Genomic DNA, 22,798 nt, shown 5'->3' on the forward strand with positions numbered 1-22,798 from the left:
CAGTCATTTCGCAACGCTCTTTACACTTCCTTAACGCAATTGCAGGTTCCAAAACTTGAGTCTGATAAACTCCTGTGTGTGTGTTTAGGTAGCTTTATAGAGGGTTGTTTTTTTTAAAAAAAAAAAAGTCTACATTTAAACATTGACGTACTTAGACAAAGCTGAAAATTAAAAGATGTATCATTACACATTATTAGATAAAGAGTTTTTTTTTAAAAAAAAATTGAGGCACTCAGGTGAATTATTCCCTTCACACCCAAAAGATCAGGTCTCTATGGACTGAGCAGCTTGGGATGTGTTGCTTCCGTGTGCCTTCAAGTCATTCCTGAATGATGGCACCCCTGAGGGAAATCTATCATGGTGTTTTCTTGGCAAGATTTATTAATAGCCATAGCTTTCCTATAAGGCTGAGAGAGTATACAGTACCTTGCCCAGGATCATCCAGTGGGTTTCCATGGCCAATCATGGATTCCCAGAGTCTTAGTCCAACACCCAAAGCACTGCACCACCACACTAGCTCTCACTGGAATATACACAACCAAAATACAATAGGTACACTGTCTTGCAGTCCCTCTTACAGTTTACAGTAGAAAGAGCAATCAGTGGCAAGTGGTGATTTCATGAAGTTGTGAATCTATTCCAAATTTTAGACTATGCTGTAAAAGGAGTTATCCAGGTGCTGAGTCTATGTGGGAGATATGGTTTAGCACTTTAGATACTTCCTTGAAAACCTGGAATAGAGTTGCTGCCCCACACTGACATGGAACCTACCAACAGCCAATGGTGTTGAGGTAGTGCTGAACACTGGACAAAGCTCAGGTAGTGCTGGGAGATGACAGTCTGGAAGCAACCCTACTTAGTACTGATGCAGTATTTGAGAACATCCAAAGCACTTCATATATAACTATTCAGTCATCCTTGCTGCAATCATGTCAAGTAGGTTATTATTATTAGCCTCATTCCATCTTTTGAATAGTAGTTCTGGGAAGATTCATTTATTTTAATGGAACTTAAAGTCAGAACAGTAATTTCTTCACAGCTGCAACTGATTAGCCTTCAGTAATATCTGTAGCATCTCAGCTGCTTTTGCGATCTATCCCAGGCTCCTGTAATAATAATAGGAATTAGTAATGATGAATTTGTCCCACTCATTTCAGTGACTTTGCTTTAAGTGTGATTAAGTCTGGGTCTAGTCTTTGGATGATATGAGAAACTATAGTTTGTGACAGATCAAACAGAGAAGCTGCAAAAGGGTGCATTTACACTGTAAAAATAATGCAGTTTGACACCACTTTATGTAGTTCCATCCTATGGAATCCTGGGATTTATAGTTTTACAAGGTCTATCAGCAAGGCACTGTTTGCCTATCTCATAGTTCCAATGTGATAGAATTTTTCTCAAACTCCCAGATTCGTTTTTGAAACAAAAGCTACAGGATGTGGGAAGAAACTCCACAGAGAGCACAGCATGTAAAAAGCACTTGATCCTCCCATTATCACACTTCCGGGAGCACGATGCTCTCTTCTAGGCACAGAGCCAATTATGACAGGACTTGTGTATCCAAAAGGACCCTGGAATAGATCCCAAAAGCAGCTGAAAAGCCACAGATATTACTGAAGGCTAACCAATTGCAGCTGTGAAGAAATTACTGTTCTGCCTGTTAAAAGCTATGGCTATGTTTATAGGGAATGGTGCGAGCAAAAGAACACAAACCTACTATCGAGTTAAATGCTCTAAAATATTGAGTTGCTAAACAAATGGAAGAATCTGAACAGATGGATAGCCCACAGTCAGGAACACAATCCCTTGCCCACTCTTTTTAATCTGACCTTCTAAAAATATTTCTTTGGCTGAGATTCTCTTTAATACTATTTAACCTAAATGGAGGTGCAGTGCATACTCATATAGAGCACCAGCCGATCAGTAACTATTTGGGTTGAACGGTAGACCTGCAGCCAGCCCAGGCTGGCAGCTCTTATGCAGCCTGGAAAAAACTGTTGTCTAAGGAAGTATTTGATTCCTCCTTAAACAAGGAAGGGAAAGTACAAATGCTAGTGTAAAGCCTAGTTATGCTAGCATCTGCTACCAAAAGAATCCCAGTCTTTGACAGTAAGGGGACAGACAACATTGTCATGAGTTGTAGAGACTTGTTCATGAACTATTGTCAAAACTGATTTGGAAAACTGCACAATCTCTTGGTGGTGATTTTGATGTTTTCGTTTACCTTTCTCTGAATTATATGTTAGAAAACACTGAGTTTTGTATTTGCTGCTTCAGAGTATACTAAAATAACCTCAATTTTTAAAATAAATTGTAAATGTAAAAAGAGACTAGAAACATTCATAAGCATAGGAGTTTATCACATGGGAGGGAACCCATGCAAAAACAACATTTAAAGTGAAAATAAACTGCTAGATTTATTATCAGATGACCTCCGGGGTAACCCAACATTAACCCAGACAGAAAGTAGAAAAGCATGCAAAAGCGCAATTGATTTTCAGATGATGTCGCTGTTAAGATGCATTAATGTGACATTAAACCGGCTAGAAAATAGACAAAACACAATTCTTTTTACTTCTGGAAAATCTTGAAAGAAAAAGAATCGTGTTTTATCAACTTTCTAGCTGGTTTAATGTTGCATTAATCCCGATATGTCTGAAAATCAAACACACTTTTGTGTGTCTTCTTAGGTTTTTTCAGGTTTTAAATCCCGTTTTTGCATGGGGTGCCTCCCGTGCGATAAACTCCTTAGTTAATATGTACATTTAAAATTGTAAATACGTGCCACAAGGGGCTTCTGTGAAGTTTTAACTCTCCCTTTCTGTTGTAATCAAAATACAAAGCATTACCTTGAAGCTGCTTTGAAACTTCGATCCAAATGCTAATAGCAACTTTAAAGGAGTCATTGTCATTAGAATTGTGGCAAAAGATCCCCAGCACTGCCAATTATGAATAAGATTAGAGGTCTCTGTAGCTGTTATTTACATTTTTAAAAAATCAACATTGATTCCATTTGCACAACTAATTTCATGTCTAGTTTGTCCTTGCACAATCTGGTTTGTTTTTTTCTGGCAGTGTATTAGGCATCCTTTGTGAATCTGTGTTTATTTCTGAATTTTGTACAGACTGCTCCTTGGGTAGTTCTTTCAGTTCATTTGTGGCAAAGATACAACACATGTGAATTTGCTTTTTGAATGGCTTATGGTTTTAACTGCATTTAATTGTGTTTTTTTTTTTAACTTCTGTATGCTGTGACTTTTTAATTATTTCTGTTTTAACAGTTGTAAGTGCTAAAATGGGATATAGATATGATGGCAATGAGGAGGAGAAGAAGGCAGCGGCAGCAGCTGTATTTGCACACTGACAGAACATTGCAGAAAGAGCAGTCTTGATATTGTATTTTGTGATTCTTTCTATGCTGTCCCAATATTCCTTCTGTGCAGTGTTTTATCAATATGCTAAATCTGTATTGGTTTGTGATTCTTTTTGATTACACAGTACTTCCCCCAACAAAGAACGAGCATTTCTCATTTTGTTCCCATGTTGGTCTCACATTAAAATGAATGAAAAGCTTTCATCCATACTGTTCCTTTATTGCTTCATGGGTCTGCATTGTATCATGGTCCTCTTTAAGTCCAGAAAAATTCTGGAATCAAAATATATGCCACCTATGGCAGCTTTTAGTTTCTTCTGTTCATTTGTGTCCCCGCATATACATTTCTGATTAAATAAACCAATTCTGGTTTGCGTCAATGCATGTAAAAAACATTCTTATTTTTAAAACCTTCCTTGATTACTTCAAACTTGTCATCTATTTCTTGGACCACATAAACAATATATGTTAATTTGTGTATTGTGCATTTCTGTAGGCAGCATATTTTATGTTGTATTAATATACAGTGGTACCTCGGGATACGAAATGATCGGGTTACGAAATTTCCGGGATACGAAAAAGTTGGATTGGCAAAAACTGTTTCGGGTTACGAAATATTTTTCGGGTTACGAAATTCATTTCGGCGCGAAATTCAAATGCTGCAAAGTGCAGCTATAGGCTTTCCAGTGCTAACGGAAAAGTGTTTCGGGTTACGAAATTTTCGGGTTACGAAAGGAATGGCGGAACGAATTAATTTCGTAACCCGAGGCACCACTGTACACTTCATTGAATTTTTTGGATTTATGCAATATATAAATATTTGAAAATGAAAAATAAATACATACATACACAGTACCTCACAAAAATGTGGTGGAAGGCATTTCCCATTCTCTTTGGCAATGGACTGCATAACCTCAAGGGCCTTTTCTCCTTGTTTGCGAGTTAGTAGCCACCGTGGAGATTCAGGTATCAGCCTGCCAAAGGACAGAGGCCATGAGGTTGTGTCTGCTAGTAGTATTAAGAAACCAAAGAGATTTATTGCCTGCAAGGTTAATCAACATCTCTCTGTGAGATTGTTCTGCTTTCCAAATTCTCCTGGCAAGATGTTCCTTCTTTAACCCTCCTGCAAATTTCTTTTGCCAATACAAACAAGCACTGTAAGCATTCAATGAGCAATCTTAGAGTAAATCACAGTATAACAGAGCCATGTAATGAACTCATCTTTTCTGGTAAGGATGCACATGAGTTATATGGTGATGTAAACAAGTCCATGTGCAATGCAAGTTAATTCTAGAAGGAATTGTCCCATATTTGGAAATGATACTTTCCGAATCGGCTGCAAATCCTAATTAGCTGAATTTACCCTTACATCAACTCAGCTTCCCTAGTTAGCCTCACACTAGCTCTCTCATATTTAACCACATTTTTAAATGGTAGATGGATGGGCCACTGGTCCTCTGATAGACCATAATCTATTTCAAATATTTTTAAATTGGTCTTGAGGGCAAGCACTGTAGCAGTGTTCAGACACAATGCATCTACTTCACATACCAAAAATAATTCTAATGTTAAGTCTGTGAAATGGTCAGTTAGGTCTCACGAAGACTTCTGTTTGAAACTCTGAAAAGCTGTTTTCAGTCAGTACAAATAGTGTTAGGCAATAGCTGGGCAATGGTCTGATTCATTTATGTTTAATTTCTTATATTGCTGACTTGTACAAGCTAATCATATGGAATATGAACTCCACTGAAATGGGACTAATAAAGGCTCATTATCCTAAAGATGACAAAAGAAATCAACAACATTACCAGTAATACAGCAGGAAAAGGAAGTTGGGGAGTGTTGTAGCTAGCTGAATCCCCTTCCATGTTGGAATTAAATAAGCAATTCCAGGAAGAATTATAACTCCAAGAGTGAAGAAGACCTGAATTATAATCCCAACAATCCTCCGATCTTCTGAACCAACAATCTCTGTCACTGAATTAATAAAAGAAAAACAAGATATTGAGAAAAAGCAGGCAATTCATTGCTAAAAACTTGAAGAGTTGTAGCAGGTCACTGCTGTGTTTCACAACTCATGTTTTTGCTTTGATGTTATTGTCCTTTGTTGAAAATAAGTGGACCCCACAAAATGGAACTCAAATGTTTGATGGAATAATTCTGTGGCCTGAGTTGTATATTTTGCATTGTTGTAAAATGTTCTGCTAGTCCACTCATTCTATTATATTACCAGAAAACTATGTTTAATCTTTGACTAAAATATAGGCCCTAATAATCTGAAATGGAGAACTGTATTTTAAGAACCTGCAATTTTTGAATTATGGTGCACAAAAAAGGGAGGAGGAAGGGAGAAGTAGGAGTATGCAAGAACAATGAGATTCTGAGAAATACAATGCAAAGATGACTGACAGAGCCATTCATATATGCAACCAATGTAAGTAGACTTTATTTTTTAAAAAATGCCATGCTCATTTATTCACTTAATCTATTCTCTTAGATTAATACATGTGCCTCTGTTTGCTGTCCTCTCCCTCCATATGCACTCTTCACAGTGGAATCAATTTTAAAATGTTGAAACTGCTCAGAAAGCATCATGATAATGGTTTAGTGAAGTTGCTACTCTAGCCATTCTAATGCTATGTGCAACTAGGGTTGCCATAAGTCTGGATCTCCAAACCAGGACAAATGTAGGACAACATTTTCAAATGTAGGGCACTTTTTTTTAAGCAGATCGAAGTCTCTCCCTCCCAGCTTCACTTTCCTTCCTCCCAACCCCTTCGGGGGAGAGGAAATCCCCAGAAAGGAGAAGCCTGGGCAGCGGAGGACAAGCCTAGACCAAGGATGCAGGCTCCTCAGAGGGGCTTGTGTGCTCGGCCCAGGCCTGTCCTCCGAGGCCACTCTCCTCTTCCCGGACCTCCTCTTTCCTCCAAAGGGCTCTTTGGAGCTCTTTGAAGGGAAGGGAAGGGAGGCAGGAAAGGAGAGGAGAGACCTGGGCACTAGCCCGGTCCTGCTCTTCCCAGACGTCCCCTTTCCTCCAAAGGGCTCTTTTTGGAGCCCTTTGAAGGGAAGGGAAGGGAAGGGAGCAGGGAAGGCGAGGACTCAACAGCTGCAGAGGACAGCCCCAGGCCTCTCCTTGGTGGCTTCATTTTCCTCAAGCCAAAGGGAGAAGCCTGACCCAAGAAGGGAAGGTAAGTAGGGAACTAGGGAGGGAGGAGGCAAGGCGAGGGACTTTTGTCCCCAATCCGATGTCCCATGCTTCTTCACCGAGCCTCTACTGGTGGGAACCTTTGAAAATGGGCACCCACCTCCTTCTCCTCCTCCTGTTTCCCCCTCCTCCTCCTCCTCACCATGCACTAAGAAAGGGCGCTTTCCCCTCCCCTTGGCTGGCCCAGAGTCTCACTCCTCCTCCTCCAAGCCTCCTTGAGGCTGGCCAATGGCAGAGTGGGGCTGGAAACAGCTCCCCCCCCAGCTGCTGTGCCATTGGCCAGCCAGCCTCAAGGGGACGAGTGTTCCCTTTAGGCGCGATGGCTGGGCCCAAAGCCAGGATTTAGAGTGAACCAGACTGTGACCATGCCAAACCGCAAAAACCGTTACAAACACGGGCGCAGACGGGTTATGGCATCCCTGTGTGCAACCAACTTCAACAACTATTCAGATCTCATTTCCTCTTAACTCAGTTTACTAAGTCAAACAAACTACACAATTTTTGTGGGTTTTTCAGACTGTGTTGCCCAAAAAACCCACAAAAAAGCTATGGATGCCAGCCGTGAAAACCTTTGACTTCACAAACTACACAATACTTTTGTCTTTAAAATAAACCATGGTGAGTAAACTGGTGCAGTTTGTTCACTGCTCTGTTTATGTATGTCTGCATACATTCTTGGAATACATTTATTTGATTTATTTAAAATAAAGATAGAAACCAAGGATTTAGCATGAATACTGTAAAATATATTCATGGAAGCTCTGGATCATATGAGATCATCTTGTGATATTCCAAACTGAACACAGCCCAGGAGATATGAATGGCTGCTTGCCAGATATCAATAAATGACTGTTCTTACAGTGCTAGGGGCAGAAAACAAAACGAAACAGCAGTTTGGTAAGACTCTCCATTTCTACACATAAATCATGTGCTGAGTTGAGTTTAGTGGGCCAAACATTGTCCAAGAGTGTACCTATACAGCACAGCTTATAGAAATTTGATTTACATGATTTGTGGTATCACTGTAACTGTCATGATGCATCCTACAGAATCCCAGCCTAAGACTTGTAACTAGTACTTAGAATTATCTGCTAGACACTTCTAGAGAAATCTCTCAGCATTTCCCCCTGCAGACATTTTGAAATTCAGTTCCTGTAATCCGTAAACTCTGCCCAGGCTAGCTGGGGATTTTGGATGCTGAAGTCCAAAACACTGGGAGGATGACAATTTGAGAATTCTCTAGCAGAGAATTCTCTCATCAAACTACAAATTTCAGGATTCCACAGGATAGAGCCACAGCAGTTAAAGTGGTATCAACTGTTTAGTGTATATACTCTGTAGCCTTTGCATTTAATGTGTACTTTTAAAAAATTCAAATGGCAGTTGCTAGGCAGGCTGATCATTATCAAAACTGCAGTTGGTGAAGAGGGTTCGTCATTTTCCTTCTTGCAGTGGTCCTGCTGAAAAGAACACCTACTTTGTCTGCATAATAAAACACCACACACCTCATTCCTGTTGACAACCAGTGCCTTCAGAATAGTAATATAATAGTTTGTCTTCAAATGAGCCAGTGTCATTAGTGTTACTCCATTATCCTCTTGCAGCTGTGTAATCTGCTAGCATTCACAATACATCCATTCACCTCATGAGGAAGGCACCATCCAGCTTCCTTCCCCACCCAAGTTATGAGGAAGAAGTAAAACATATCACAGCTTACCAATAACAAAAGCTGTCATCCAGGTTCCTTTTCCAAATACACCTTGCAGAAAGCGAATTATTGAAAATACGACAAGATTTTCTGCAAAAGCCCCTATGAGACCACACAATCCGGCTCCAAAGGCAGAGCAGAGATAAATGATGATTCTGCCATATCTGCCAAAGAAAAGGGGGAAAGGTGGAAGGGAGACAGATGTTTTAAAAGTGTCTGGCAAACCTGATATGAAATGCATTAATACAAACGAAATGCCTTTTTAAAAGCCTTGTGTTATAGTGTTATTTGAGCGGTGGAGAACAATGGAAAGAATGGGTCTGAAACTTCTCCCCACCACTCCTTGATTCTTCACTCTACTTTTGTTATTGTTTGTTTACCCTTCTTTTCCTTGATGATGCTCAAAGCAGTTTACATTTTATCCTACAATCAACTTACAAGGCGGGTAAGGAAGTATGTATGAATGCTATGGACAGCCTATGGATTCTGAGGCTGACTGAAGACTTCCTAGTCTTAGGTGATTTCCACTAAGGTGCAAATACATCTCCAACATGGCAATCCCATAGATAAACTGACAAAATGTAAAAATATGGGCAGCTGTTTTAATCTATAACATGGACATCTACTTATAGATGTAGCTCTCTCTCTCTCTCCACACTTATATACACACACACTCTCACATACAGCTGGTTGTCCACATTTGTGGTTTTGACTTTTGCAGATTTGATTATTTGTAGTTTTGATTAATGTGTTCTCTGTGAGAATCTCAAGGTCCTCCAGTGCAACCCTGTCAGCAGTTGAGCAGAGAATTGTGCTGGAGAACCCAGAAGTTCCTAGAGAGCACTTCTCTAGACATTTGTATGTCCTCCAGCATGATTCTGTGATCAACTTTTGGCCAATGTTGACCATGGAGTTTCACTGGAGGATCTGGAAATTCTTAGAAAAGCTGTTCTCTCAGGTAAACAGAATGGTATTTCTTTATTTCCAGTTTTTCCACATTCACGGGGGGTCCTTCACCTCTAACCCCAACAAATATGGAGAGACCACTTTATATCAGTTCTGGGAGTGGCACCATAACCAGACCTTTTGAAAATCAATTGAGTCTTAATTATTCATTCAAGAGCAAGCCAACACAAAATACTTTGTATTACATCAGGAACCACTCACAGAACAATATATTGCTGCTGAGAAAATCACACTCACACCCACCTCAGCACTGTGAACATTTCAGCAAAGGTTAAATAGAATAGGGAAACCTAAGGGGGAATGACTGCTGAAGATTAAAAGTCTCCATACCGCAACCATGTGAACCCTGGTTCCACTACATCACTGCTTATCTTTACACATATGCATGAACCAGCATGGTGTACTGGTTTAAACATTGGACTATGACATTGGAGACCAGGATTCGAATCCCTGCTCAGCCATGGAAACCCACTGAGTGACCCTGGGCAGATCACATAGTCTTAGAAAATTACCAGATGGGGAAAAGGACATCCTTGTCCCATCGTTGTCCACAATCGCAGAGAGGACATTCACACAACATTCTGCTGATCTGAACATTTTCACATCTATGAAACACTAGTGACTGTGATGGTGTGAAAGACTTTTATACAACGTCACAGTGATCCTGTCATTGTCCCATCAGTGAGATGGAATTGTCCCAATATTACCCTTCATTTTGTAATAATGAAAGAACCCATTAATGCAATTCCACTTCGCTGACAGGATAACAACAGGATCAGCGCGACATGTATGAATGTCTTTCACACGGTCATGGATGGGATAAAGATGGGAGAGTAATCCCTTTTGCTCCCATCCCTGTCTGATAATCTCCTCAGTCTCAGAAAACCCCTTAAGGTTTCCAACTTGAAGGCACAAAACAACAAACAATTTACATAGCCAGAGGCTCTCCAGTGTTACAGCGGTAGAGAAATAAGTTACAGATACAAGGCTGAAGTAAGAGAATTAAGAATTTACAAGAATTGTCTGGGCCTGGGAGGAAAGGACACCACTTCCACCCACGGCCAGAGAGGCAGGAAAAAAAAACTCTGTATTTGTTGTTCTCAGTATCAGAAATGCCTCCCTCCCTCCCTTTTATATACCACCGCTCTCTCAAGATGGGAACCAAGGCTGATCCATAAATATACAATGGACAATTCACAATTAATAACAGCAAAAAGTGTAATTTTTTCTGTGCATTTTGTTGCGTGCCTTCAAGTTGTTTCTGACTTATAGCAACCCAAAGGCATACATATCACAGAGTTTTCTGGGGCTGAGAGTGTGTGACTTGCCCAAGGTCACCCAATGGGTTTCCATGGCCAAGCAGGCCACTAAACCATGCTGAGTCTCTGGAGATTACCGCACTGCGTTCTGAGAATGTTCCGTATCATAACTTGATGAGAACTTTCCTGGAACGGATATTACTGCATTAGCAAACTAGAACATGATTAGAACGTGATCAGAACGGCATTTTAACGCACAGCGATTCCTTTTTCTTGAAACCGTTCCGAGAACATATTCCACCAAGGCCGAGAGAAATCCAACGGATTTGAGAACGGATAAGAATACCGCACACACCTCTGTTGGAACGTTCTCATCACGTTTCAGCTCACTGGGAACACATTTGATCTGTACCCTCCTGGAACACATGTGGAACACATTTAGAACGTTCTGAGAACCCAGTTGGAACACATACGTGTGGTATACTCAAATGTGTTCCGTTCTCATCACGTGGTGAGAACGTTCTCAGAACGCAGTGTGATAAACTCCTCTATTACAGCCACATAAATAATATATCATGCATTAAGCAGCCTGATTTGCAACTTGAAAAGACATGGAAGTTTATCGCACCGGGTTCTCGGCCCGGCCCAGCAGGAAACAGAAATGAGTGGGGGACGGATTTTACCGCACACACCCGTCCCTCACTCGTTCCATTCCCCCTCTCTTCCCTGCCCCTTCCGTTCCAGAGGGGACGCTTTTTGAGAACTGTTCAGAACAGTTCTCAAAAATTTTCCCCTCTGGAACAGATTAAGAACGGAAGAGAGGGGGAACGGAACGAATGAGGGACGGATGCGTGCGGTAAAATCCGTCCCCCACTCGTTCCGCACTCATCCCTACTCCTTCCGTTCCGTTCTCAGAACGCGTGGAAGGAACGCAGTGCGATAAAGTTCATGGTCTCTAGATCAATATTGAAAAGTGAAATTTACCTGTCGGCAGCATAACCTAGAGTGAATCCTCCTATTAAAAAACCCAGATTGAGAACAGCCTGTGTTGTGTCTATCATCCATTTGTTTCCACACACAAGGTTAAACTGTGGGAAGAAGCATTAAATATATTACGATTCTGTAGAGGACAAAGACAGTTTAATTCAATGACAGATTCTGTTCTGGGGTGTTGGAGAAAAGCCCAGAGATTCAACCATCCTGTGGGCTTGGAAAGGGACTAGGGTACATGCATCCGTTAGAAAAGAGATTCCCCACCTCTCCTCCCCAAAGAAGCCCCTCTAGCCTATTGAAAATGCCACACAAGGGCCTGATGAACCCTCCTGAATTGGGAGAGTTGTGGGGGAAGAAGATATTCCTAAAAATGGGCCACCTTCTGTAGGTAGACATCTTCCATAGTGAAAGGCAAGTTCTGGCCAACACCATGTTAATACATATTGTTGTGTCATTTATTCCATATCCTCCACTTCTCCTGATTTGACAGGCACTACTTCCTTAGATGCCAAGTCTAGTTGTAGTTTATGCTACAACTTCTTTCACTCAGTTAGTCTCAAAGGTGCTACAAGATCCCTTTGCATATTGTTATGTTTTAAGGCATATTGTTATGTTTTAAGTGGCTTTATACTTTTTAAAATTAATGGTGTTCAAATATGGTAGCTTGTATTTTGGCCTCTTTATTATCTAGGTTTTTTTTAAAAAAGCTCTGTCTTGTTTTAAACTTAAGAGACATGCCCATGTAAGTCTGGAATATCATTATGCAAAGGAAATAGGTATCACCTTTAAGACTAACTGAGCAAAGAAGTTGTAGCATATGCTTTTATAGACACCATCTTCCAGGACTTCCAGAGCACCTTTCTTAGGTCCTAGATGATGCCTTCATTGTTGTGCACCTGGCTATAGGTTTCTCAGTTCCCTGTTCACCATTGGCTAGTAATTACAGTGGAACTGTGGAGTTGTAGGATAAAAATGGGCATTTCATGGTTGCACAAGGGAAGAAGAGAATTCCAACCCCCACAATGGCAAAAGAAGAAGACATACACAGATGCACACTAGGGAGCTTATCGCTTGGCTATTAAAACCAGCATCTCTGATTTTACAAGGTTTTTGCTGCCAAATTTGCTGCTTGAATACAACCTGGGTCCATCTCTGCTTCCAGGAGTGCTCCACACGGCTCTTTTCAGATTCGGGAGTTTTCTGACTTAAGAAAATGGCTGGTGGAGGATTCCTGGAAGCAGGGATGGACCCGGGCTGTAGGCAGCAAAAACTTTCTGATAAGATCAGAATGCCGCCCAAATTAAGCTTTAAACCAGATAGAGGGAAGCCGGTTTCAATAGCCAAGCAATAAGCTCCCAAACCTAGACCAGCATATGTAACTAATAGGAAGCTATCCATAGTATATCTGATTCATGCCTTATTCTAACAGAAGCTCCTTTTTTGTCCTTAAGTGGGGATGGCTTTCTCCAGGATCTAGTTAAAAGTGTTCAGGATCTGTCTGTCTGTGTAGCAAGCTGTGCTAGCTGCTCTGTTTTTAAAGAATCTGAATGAGGAACATAGATGAACTTAACTTGAATGCATTTAAACTACAGAGTCATACCAGTTTGATAATTCTTTAATTGTTATGACTCCATTGTACAGAATTCTGGAGTATGTAGTTTGTTGAGGTATTTGGAATTCTCCACTAGTGAGTTATAATGCTGTAGTTCAGTGAAATGCACTATGGCTTAATGAAATGTGCGGCTATAACTAATGTATGCATTGCTATGAAAATAAAAATCGAACACTTGCATGGTTATTCTTACATGGGCTAATGTATGAGCCTTAAATGTCAGAGGATGTTTGTGCAAAAGCCGATTTAGGCCCTACAATACCTGTGCCAATTGAAAGAATAACAGCATTGAGCTATATCAGCTATGTTACTGACATCCAAATGTTCTAGACAACTGAATTTCTTCTTCTGGGAAATCAATTATCTTTCTCTGAAGGTACACTCTACCAAGAGTGTACAGAGGCAGCAGACCAAAATGTATCCTCCATGGTGAACTAAGTGTCAGGACTGAAACAAAAAGAAAAGAGCCTCTGTGCTTCTGTTGACTTAGAAATTTGGCAAGTTGTTCCAGAAAGTTGTATCTCTCTTTAGGGGAAAATATTAAAAAGAACTATATGTGCTTTCCCTCCTCTTGAGATTCACCATCCACCCACCAACCAGGGAGCAGTCAAACAAGGATAGCTGGATTGAATGACTAATTACATAATTTTTTTCTTCAATTCTTAACCCGTTTACTATTTTTCCATCCTTATGTTTTGAGGGCACATGATATAGCATTGATATATTTGGTAACCTCAAAATGCTCACAAAGACTGTTTGAACACCGCAGTCTCCCTAAATATGGAATGTTTATCTGGAAAAGGAGAAGACTCCAAGCATTGTCTTAGTGCAAAGCTAGGCACCAGGCATGCCTTCAGGCAGGAAATCCCTCATCTAGAGTCTACAGTTGTGCAATCCTATAAGAGAGCAGTTCTGTATCATACTCTCTCTGCAAATTAACTGACTCTTCAGTCTGAAAGGTTTAGGGAAACATACTACTAAGATAAGGCTACAGTTATACGTATTCTGCAATAGCCAGACCCAGTGAGACTTTTTCCTAAGTATTAGCCATCAAAAAAGGGAATCCTAGGTTGGAGAGAGTAGACTTTATGTCATCTTTTACTTGATTTTCTGAGGGTTTGTTTCATCCAGCACATGGTAAAATTATCTGATTTGACTCCTGTTGAGACAGCTTTTGTGTCACGGTGTCTACATTTATATCCACACCTAACAGTACAGGCGCTTCTTAAAAGAACCACTGTACTCTGCCAGTATTAGGGGCCAATGGCCTTACACAGAGGAAAGCAGATCCAGATCTTAATGGGAGGCACTTTGTGGCTGCAAATGGAGAATGGACTTTTTCCTCCCTTTCTTTTCCTGCTTTTATCCCAGTTTTGAGGCAATGAGGAATGGAAAGATGGCCTGTACTACACAGATCCTTTTGCTGTGGATGTTCTTCCTAATGCTTCCTAATCTCTTCTCCCATACTTTGAATCCATTGCTCTGAGTCCTATTCTCTGGTGCAACAGAAAACAAGCTTGCTCCAGCTTCAGTATGACACCCCTTCAAGTATTTAAACAGGGCCATCATATCACCTCTTAACCTTCTATTCTCCAGACTGAACATCCCCAGCTCCCTAACTCATTCCTCATAGGGCATGGTTTCAAGACCCTTCACCATTTTAGTCGCCCTCCTTTGGACACGCTCCAGTTTCTCAATATCCTTTTTGAATTGTGGTGCCAGAACTGGATGCAGTATTTCAGGTGAAGCCTCACCAAACCAGAATACAGTGGTACTATTCCTTCCCTTGATCTAGACATTATACTTCTATTGATGCAACCTAGAATTGCATTGGAGCTTTTAGCTGTCACATCACACTGTTGACTCCTGTTCAACTTGTGGTCTACTAGGACTCCTAGATCCCTTTCCCATGTAGTCTTGTTAAGCCAGGTGTCTCCCATCCTATATCTATGCATTTCATCATTTCTGCTTAAGTATAGTACTTTACATTTCTCCATGTTGAAATTCATTTTGTTAGTTTTGGCCCAGCTTTCTAATCTAGTAAGGTCATTTTGAATTTTGATCCTGTCCTTCTCCTAATTAGCTATTCCTCCTAATTTGGTGTCATCTACAAATTTGATAAGCCTGCCCTCTATTCCTTCATCCAAGTCATTAATAAAGATGACTACTGATGTAGAATAACACTGGGTGCATGACAGAATCCTGCGTCACCCCACTGGTCACTTCTCTCCAGAATGAAGAAGAGCCATTGCTAAGCACCCTTTGATTCATCCAGTCAACCAATGACAAATAATTAGAGGTGTAGGTTTGGGAGGGAGAAAAATGAAGGCATTGCTTACCGAAATAAGAATTCTGCCTCCATAATGAAATTTTCCTTCATTCCCCAAATTTCTATCATTACAAAGACTGAGACATTGCGAGTTGCTCGTACCTAGAACTCTTATATGATTGCTATTCTTCACATTCCCTTGATACTGTTCCCTGCTCCTATTCTTGGAATGCCTGAACTCTATTTATAATGTTCAGTTGAAGTTTTAAGTTAGTGCAGTACTAGAAAAATGAAGGAATGGGTTTGAAGGAAAACTTCATTGGGAGGAGCAGAATTCTTATTTCGGGAGGGCAATGCCATCATCTTGCCCCACTTTCTCCATAGCTGCACCTCTGTAGATAATTTGCTGCCCAGCTTGGGGCTTAAAATGTGTGTGTGTGTGCCTTCAAGTGGCTTGTTGACTTATGGTGACTTAGGCAAGGAATACTCAGAGGTGGTTTTGCCACTTCCTTTCTGTGAAATATTGTTTACAGTACCTGGTCTTCTCCCATCCAAGTACTAATCAAGACTGACCCTGTTTAGCTTTTCAGTATTCTCCAACATAGTGCTAGCGGACAGAGCTGTGAGGGCAACAATAGTCTGGTCTAGATTATAGTTCTACAGTTGTGAATTTCAATTTGTGAAGCAGCCAGTGTCTTGCATTCTAAATTTGTCTTTGTTGATGCAGCTGCTGTTGCTGGAGGGAGTGAATAATCTGTTGGAAGTCAGTCAATGAAAGTCATGGGACTTCACTTCAAAATAAATGGGATCAAGAATGGTACTTGCTCTTGTAGGGTGCTTTCAGGCAAGGCTTTTGCTTTATATTTCCATTTCATGCATGAAATTTCACAGGGTCTCCACATATTGCCATCTTCGATCTGTTAATTTTTAAATATTTTCCCACCATGTCTTCTTTTTTTTTTTTTCTTACTAGAAAGGGAAAAAATAATCAAGGAAGAAAACTATGGACAGTTGCACTGTGCTTTTTGATTGGTAGTCCTAGGAGCCCTCCATTTGGAAACACATATATTTGCAAAACTCATAGCTGAAAGGATACAGTGAACCACAGTATCTCCATTTGGCCATTCCAATAAGCCTAACATTTTGACTTTTCTGTCTCAGAATGTATGGAGTAAACATGCTATGTGTGTTTGCTTAGAAATTTGAAACTGTAGATGTAGCCATGTTGACCATAAAACAACATCCAAAGAAATCACAGACAGTGGTGATCTTTATTAGGCTACCCAGATAGTGCAAAATTATCACATTAGCCTTCAGAGTCCCCTGGTTTCTTCATCAGGCAAAAATGACCAGTGGGGTCTCACAGGGCTCTGTCCTGGGGCCAGTGTTATTCAACATCTTTATCAATGACTTGGATGACAAAACTGGAGGCATATTTATCAAATTTGTAGATGACACCAAATTAGGAGGAGTGGCTAATACTCCAGAGGACAGGATCAAAATTCAAAATGACCTGAATAGACTAGAAAGCTGGGCCAAAGCTAACAAAATGAAATTCAGTACGGAGAAATGTAAGGTACTGCACTTAGGGCAGAAAAACGAAATGCATAGATATAGGATGGGGGACACCTGGCTGAATGAAACTACGTGTGAAAGGGATCTAGGAGTCCAAGCAGACCACAAGGTGAACATGAGTGAACAGTGTGATGCGGCAGCTAAAAAGGCCAATGCTATTTTAGGCTGCATCAATAGAAGTATAGTGTCTAGATCAAGAGAAGTAATAGTGCCACTGTATTCTGCTCTGGTCAGGCCCCACCTAGAATATTGTGTCCAGTTCTGGGCGCCACAATTCAGAAAGGACATTGAGAAACTGGAGCGTGTCCAAAGGAGGGCGACAAAAATGGTGAAAGGTCTGGAAACCATGCCCTATGAGGAACGACTTAGGGAGCTGGGGATGTTTAGCCTGGAGAAAAGAAGGTTAAGAGGTGATATGATCGCCCTGTTTAAATATTTGAAGGGATGTCATATTGAAGAGGGAGCAAGCTTGTTTTCTGCTGCTCCAGAGAACAGGACCCGGAACAATGGATGCAAGCTGCAGGAAAAGAGATTCCACCTGAACATTAGGAGGAACTTCCTGACAGTTAGGGCTGTTCGACAATGGAATGCCCTGTTTAAATACTTGAAGGCATGTCATTTTGAGGCTGGAGCAAGCTTTTTTCCTGCTGCACCCGAGACTAGGACTCAGAGCAATGGATTCAAAGTATGGGAGAAGAGATTAGGAAGCATTAGGAAGAACGTCCTGACAGAAAGAGCTGTTTGAGAGTGGAACACACTCCTGAAGTGTGGTGAAGTCTCCTTCTTTGTATATTTTTAAACAGAGGATGGATAGCCATCTTTTGGGGGTGCTTTGATTGTGTATTCCTGCATGGCAGGGGATTGGATGGATGGCCCTTTCAACTCAATGATTCTATGAATCTACTTATTTTTGTGTGGCATTTTAAAAGACCTCGTGCTATCAAAGAGCCAGCAGTGTGCACTGGCATCATGAGATGGCAGTGATGTGTTCTAAATGGAACAGGAAGGGTTACTTCTATGGGAGCATTGGTGTAACCCAATTTGATGTTCACATTGCAAACTACAGTCTTAACCAGTTGGTGACATGCCCTGCATGCTTGATCAGTTCCTGTAACCTTGCTTTTTTACTTATAATTCCCTCAGTGAATGCTCTTTTTGGAACATTTCTGCCAGCACTGTTTACTTTATTGCTAAACAGATTGCTTCTATTGTTTTACTGTGTATTTTTAGATCTGCAGATATGTAATCTGTGCTGCGGTCTCTGTTCAGCAGGGGCAGGCTCCTGGAATGGGGGCCAGGAATGACTTTATGCAGGGACTGCCATCATTTTCTTTCTTTATTTCTCTTCTCTACCTTACAAAGGACTGGTCAGAGCTGGTACTGCCTTTTTTCTTTTTTAAAAAAGAAAGGTTGTAAGCTTTCATTCAACCTGAGAACTTTTGGACTAGGCACAACTAATTAATCATGCAGTTAGTATGACTTATATCTGCTTGATGGTAGCTTTCAAAGAAGTAACTGTGTAGTCTCTTAAGAATAAAAAGAAGGGGGGAAAGAATGTGGCAGTATGTTTAAGACTAATTTGTTTTTATTTTAGAATGAACATTCATGAATATAAATCTACTGCTTTGGATGCAGAATAGAGTGATATTAATGCCTCAGGTATAAAGCATATTTATACAGATGTGCAGGTGCGACAGAACGTAAAAGGATCCAGAAAAATCATGTCCCTGGCCTAAATTTTCAAAGGGCTCCTTGTTGTTGTTAACTGCCCACAGATCAGTCCCAAGTCATGGCAACCCTGTGAATGAGACAACTCCAATACTCCCTGTCCTCAATAGCATAGCTCAGCTCTTGCAGACTCATTGCTGTGTCCTTCTTGATTGTGTCTATCCATCTGGCATGTGGTCTTCCTCTCTTCCTACTGTGCTCTACCTTTCAAAGAAAGATTGCCCTTTCTAGTGAGTCATGCCTTCTCATGATGTGGCCAAATGAGGACAATCTCAGTTCAGTCATTTTAGATTTTAGATACTGTTCATGATTATTTGTTCTAAGATCCATTTCTTTTCCTTTTTAACCATTTATGGCAGTGGTCCCCAAACTATGCCCTTTAAGAGATTTTGGACTTCAGCTCCTATATGCCTCAGCCATATAGCTGAAGTCCAAAAACCCTTAAAGAGCACAGTTTGGAGACCACTGATTTACAGTATTCTCAGCACTCTTCTCCAGCACCACATCTCAAATGAGTTAATTTTCTTCCTATTAGCTTTCTTCACCATCCAGTTCTCATACCCATACATAGTCACCCAAGATAGGATGGTATGGACAATCCTAACTTTAGTGTTTAGTTCTATATCTTGCATTTCAGGATATTTTCTGGTTCTTTCAAAGGATAGGTGATATGATGTAGGTTTTTCAGATCTTTACACTTGTTGGTTAGAGCTGATATGTGAAAGAAAGAAATCTGCTTGCTAAAAGTCCATTTCTCTGGGTTTAATTTAAAATTCCCTCTAAGCAGATACCTTTGGTTATATGTGCAGTAGTGAGGTCTCTTGCAGTAATATATATAGTGTGCCATGAAGCCATGGTCTTTGTTCATCACTTATTCCTGTTCATTAGCAGAAGTGTGAATGCATTTCTTGCCTAATCCTCCCCTTTTTTCCTCCTTTTTATGCTCAAAGGTAATACTTTTTCTTGTATGCCTTCGAGTCATTTCCGACTTACGGTGACCCTAAGGTGAACCTATCAAGGGGCTTTCCCTGGGAGGTTTGCTATACCCAGCAATAATTCCATCAGACTGACAAAGTGGGAAGGAAGAAAAGGTGGTTTCCCATCATTCCTCCTGCAGGGGCCTCTCCTTTGGACATTGTATCTTCCCCAGTTGTCATCCAGCAGCCATTCCATCAGGCTGAGGATGCAGTCTAAACAATAAGAACTTGTATCTGAGCTTTCTGCCAAGAAAATCCCACAATAGAGTCACCTTGTTGTTGTATGCCTTCAAGTCTTTTCTCACTTATGGTGACCCTAGCTGCAAACCTATTGTGGGGCTTACTTGGCAAAGTTTGTTCAGAGCAAGGTTTGCCTTTGTCACCCTTTGAGAGAAAAAAGAGTGTGACATGCCCAAGGTGACCCAGTGGCTTTCCATGGATGGGGAGGGATGTTAGCCCTAGTCCCCAGAAGTATAGTCCAATGCTCAAAGCACTATATCACTCTGGCTGTCCTTAGGGTTTGTCTTAGGGGTGCTATAAGTCAGAAATGATTTGAAAGTATACAATGAAAATAACAACATGTGAATGAACCCCTGCTTTTTCCTTTGTGTCATTTTTTTTAAAACTGTAAGCCTAAGGATAGATGCTATCTTGTCTTTTAAAAAATACATAAACCATTTTGAGAGCAGAGCAGGGCATGTGTGCTATAAAATAATAAAATAAAATAAAATAAAATAAGCCATGCTTAATTCACTGAGACTTGTTCCCAAACATATTTAGGATTTCAGCTTTTGACAGCTAAGAGTCTCCTGAATCATCATCTTACAACTGTCACCCATTGCAGCTGGGCCTCTACATTTACCTATATTAGCAGCAGCACCCCTTCCCCATGCTCTTTTTTTGGTTTCTTCTTAACATTTTGCTTGAAACTCAGAAGCTACCCACAATTTCATGATGTTTGATTAAATACAAAGTTGTTCCTGTGGTTTGGATTTTGGCCAAGTGGGCCAGCACAGCTAACAAACATTGCAATGCTCTTTGTTTGCTTTGTTAATGTTTTATGAAATTTGTTGTTTTGAACATGGTCATTTGAGGGTATACTGAGTGTTATGTTTTTCTAGTTTTCTTATGGCTGAAACAGATAGAATTGACCTGACCTGAATTTTAGACATTAAATTATGGGTAGGATTTAGCAGTGCTGGAAATTGACTTCTACTACATCAGGCTAGTCATCCTTGTAGCCCAGAAATTTAATGGTGTAACTTTAAAAAATTCCTTCTCTGGAAGAGAGATCTTTCTATCTTCTGCTACCTCATCCCTTTAAAACTAGAAATGCAAGCTCTGGAATCTAGGAATTTCTACATGCAAAGCACATGTTCTGCCATTGAAGGACAGTCGCTCCCTAATATATTGTCAAATGAGAATTGTCTCATGTTCATCTTGAGGACTAACAAACTCATCCTGTAACTGTGACAGTACTGTCCTGCAGAGTAATTGTACTGCATTTAGTTATCAAGTAGAGTCATTCATATATATATACTCCTATACCCCAATAAATCTTTCTTATAACACCTATATTTTTAGACTCTGCTACCTCAAAGGGTCAATACAAATGGAACAGTGCTGGGATTCACTCACAGATTTAACTCTGGCATCATGGTTAAAGTTATCTATGACACTTTTCAATTGTAGGTGTGGGGAAATGGGATAGGGAAGCAAATGTAATCAGTCTCAGTAGTTTTTGCTATAAACTTCTATCCATTTTACAGTCCTGCACTGTTAAGGTTTTTTTTTAAAAAAAATGCTGGTTGATTTCAAATTCTCTTACCTCACTGGCAATGCTCGAATGGGGCTTGTCATAATGCCAACCATCCTGGCATGTAGTAAGTGGCACCTTGCCTAAGCTGCTGTTAGGAAGATGAGACAGTGGGACGTCGGTACAGCTGTAATAGGTGCAGTTCTGCTGGATGTCATATCTCTTGCACTGGGACGAATAATTCATCAGACTTGAAGCCAGAACAGTAATATTGTACTCCTCTTCAAAGGTCCATGCACAACGTTTGCTTAATTCAGCTGCACAAGGGATCCTACACCAATAATGTTCGGGCTTTTGTCCAATAAACACAACTCCAACAAACAAAAAAGAAAAAGTTATGCCAGTCTGGCAAAGGAGGAAGAAGACCTTCTTTTGAAACCTTCCAAACTCCCCAGCCTCTTTTAAGACCTCATCAAAAGACGGCATTGTCAAGAATGGTCAGCTCCCCCCCTCATCAAGTCAGATGAATCAAGTGGTGGCAGAGTGAGCTGCTCAGACCTAAAGACTACCAAGCAAAACTTCCTATAAATCATGCATGCTCACTAGCGCTCTCTTATTCTGACTCCTTCACCAACACACATGTAAGTAGCGTAAGTAATACTCAGGCAGAACAAAGTTTAACTTCAGGCTCCCATCTCTCTCTGTCTCTCAGTCTGTCTCTTTCCAGCATACACCATGGAAACACGGTGTTATAATGTGAATTTGGCACAATGCTTACATGCAGCAATGTACAATTTCACGACAAAGCTGGCAAACATACAACCCCCAAAAAAGGAGTGTATATTTCCTATCTACTGAAAGGAGAGATTATGCAATTGAAAAACTTAACTCTTCAGGAACTGGGCAGTCTACAGACAGAAAAAGAGAAAGCAGGCGTGAGGTATGGATATTGTATTTTCAGATTCAATCCTAATAAATCACCTTAGAAAATATAAAAAAGGAAGCAACTTACAAAAACCTACAGGGCTTCTCTCCTTCCCTTTCCAACACCTGAGAGGTATTTAAGCTGGTACATGTTAAGTAATGAAGAAATTTAATAACATGGATAGATACCTCTATAGACTTGATTAATGAGAATGTGGAGTAAGGTAAGAGAAGAGAAGAGCTGAGACAGACCAGGACAATGTCATTTGCTGACCACTGAAGATGATGGGACTATGTGAATCACAACAGCTGAAAGTATCTCCTTTCTATATGTTAAATAGGCATTTATTTTACATCACAAATTATAAACTTTAAGCAAAAACCTTAGTATGATAGACTATTCTCATCAGCTAAATATTGTTGCTGTTGCCTTCAAGATGTTTCCAAGTTATG

At 40.5% G+C, this 22,798-nt stretch overlaps 1 protein-coding gene across 3 annotated transcripts in view; it reads right to left on the reverse strand.

Moving 5' to 3' along the window:
* Window positions 1-22,140, reverse strand: part of SLC22A3 (solute carrier family 22 member 3) — a 35,328-nt gene extending 13,188 nt beyond the window's left edge. For all 3 annotated transcript variants that reach the window (XM_042450634.1, XM_042450626.1, XM_042450618.1), the window contains exons 1-5: window positions 21,494-22,140; window positions 11,496-11,599; window positions 8,296-8,450; window positions 5,182-5,350; window positions 4,230-4,347 (exon numbers count right to left, since the gene is read on the reverse strand). In XM_042450634.1, coding sequence (XP_042306568.1) covers window positions 4,230-4,347; window positions 5,182-5,350; window positions 8,296-8,450; window positions 11,496-11,599; window positions 21,494-21,907 — 960 coding nt within the window. In that variant the 5' untranslated portion in view covers window positions 21,908-22,140. The remainder of the gene's footprint in view (window positions 1-4,229; window positions 4,348-5,181; window positions 5,351-8,295; window positions 8,451-11,495; window positions 11,600-21,493) is intronic.
* Between the last annotated feature and the right edge of the window lie 658 nt (window positions 22,141-22,798).

This window comes from Sceloporus undulatus, chromosome 1, assembly GCF_019175285.1.
Source record: "Sceloporus undulatus isolate JIND9_A2432 ecotype Alabama chromosome 1, SceUnd_v1.1, whole genome shotgun sequence".
Lineage (NCBI taxonomy): Eukaryota > Metazoa > Chordata > Lepidosauria > Squamata > Phrynosomatidae > Sceloporus > Sceloporus undulatus.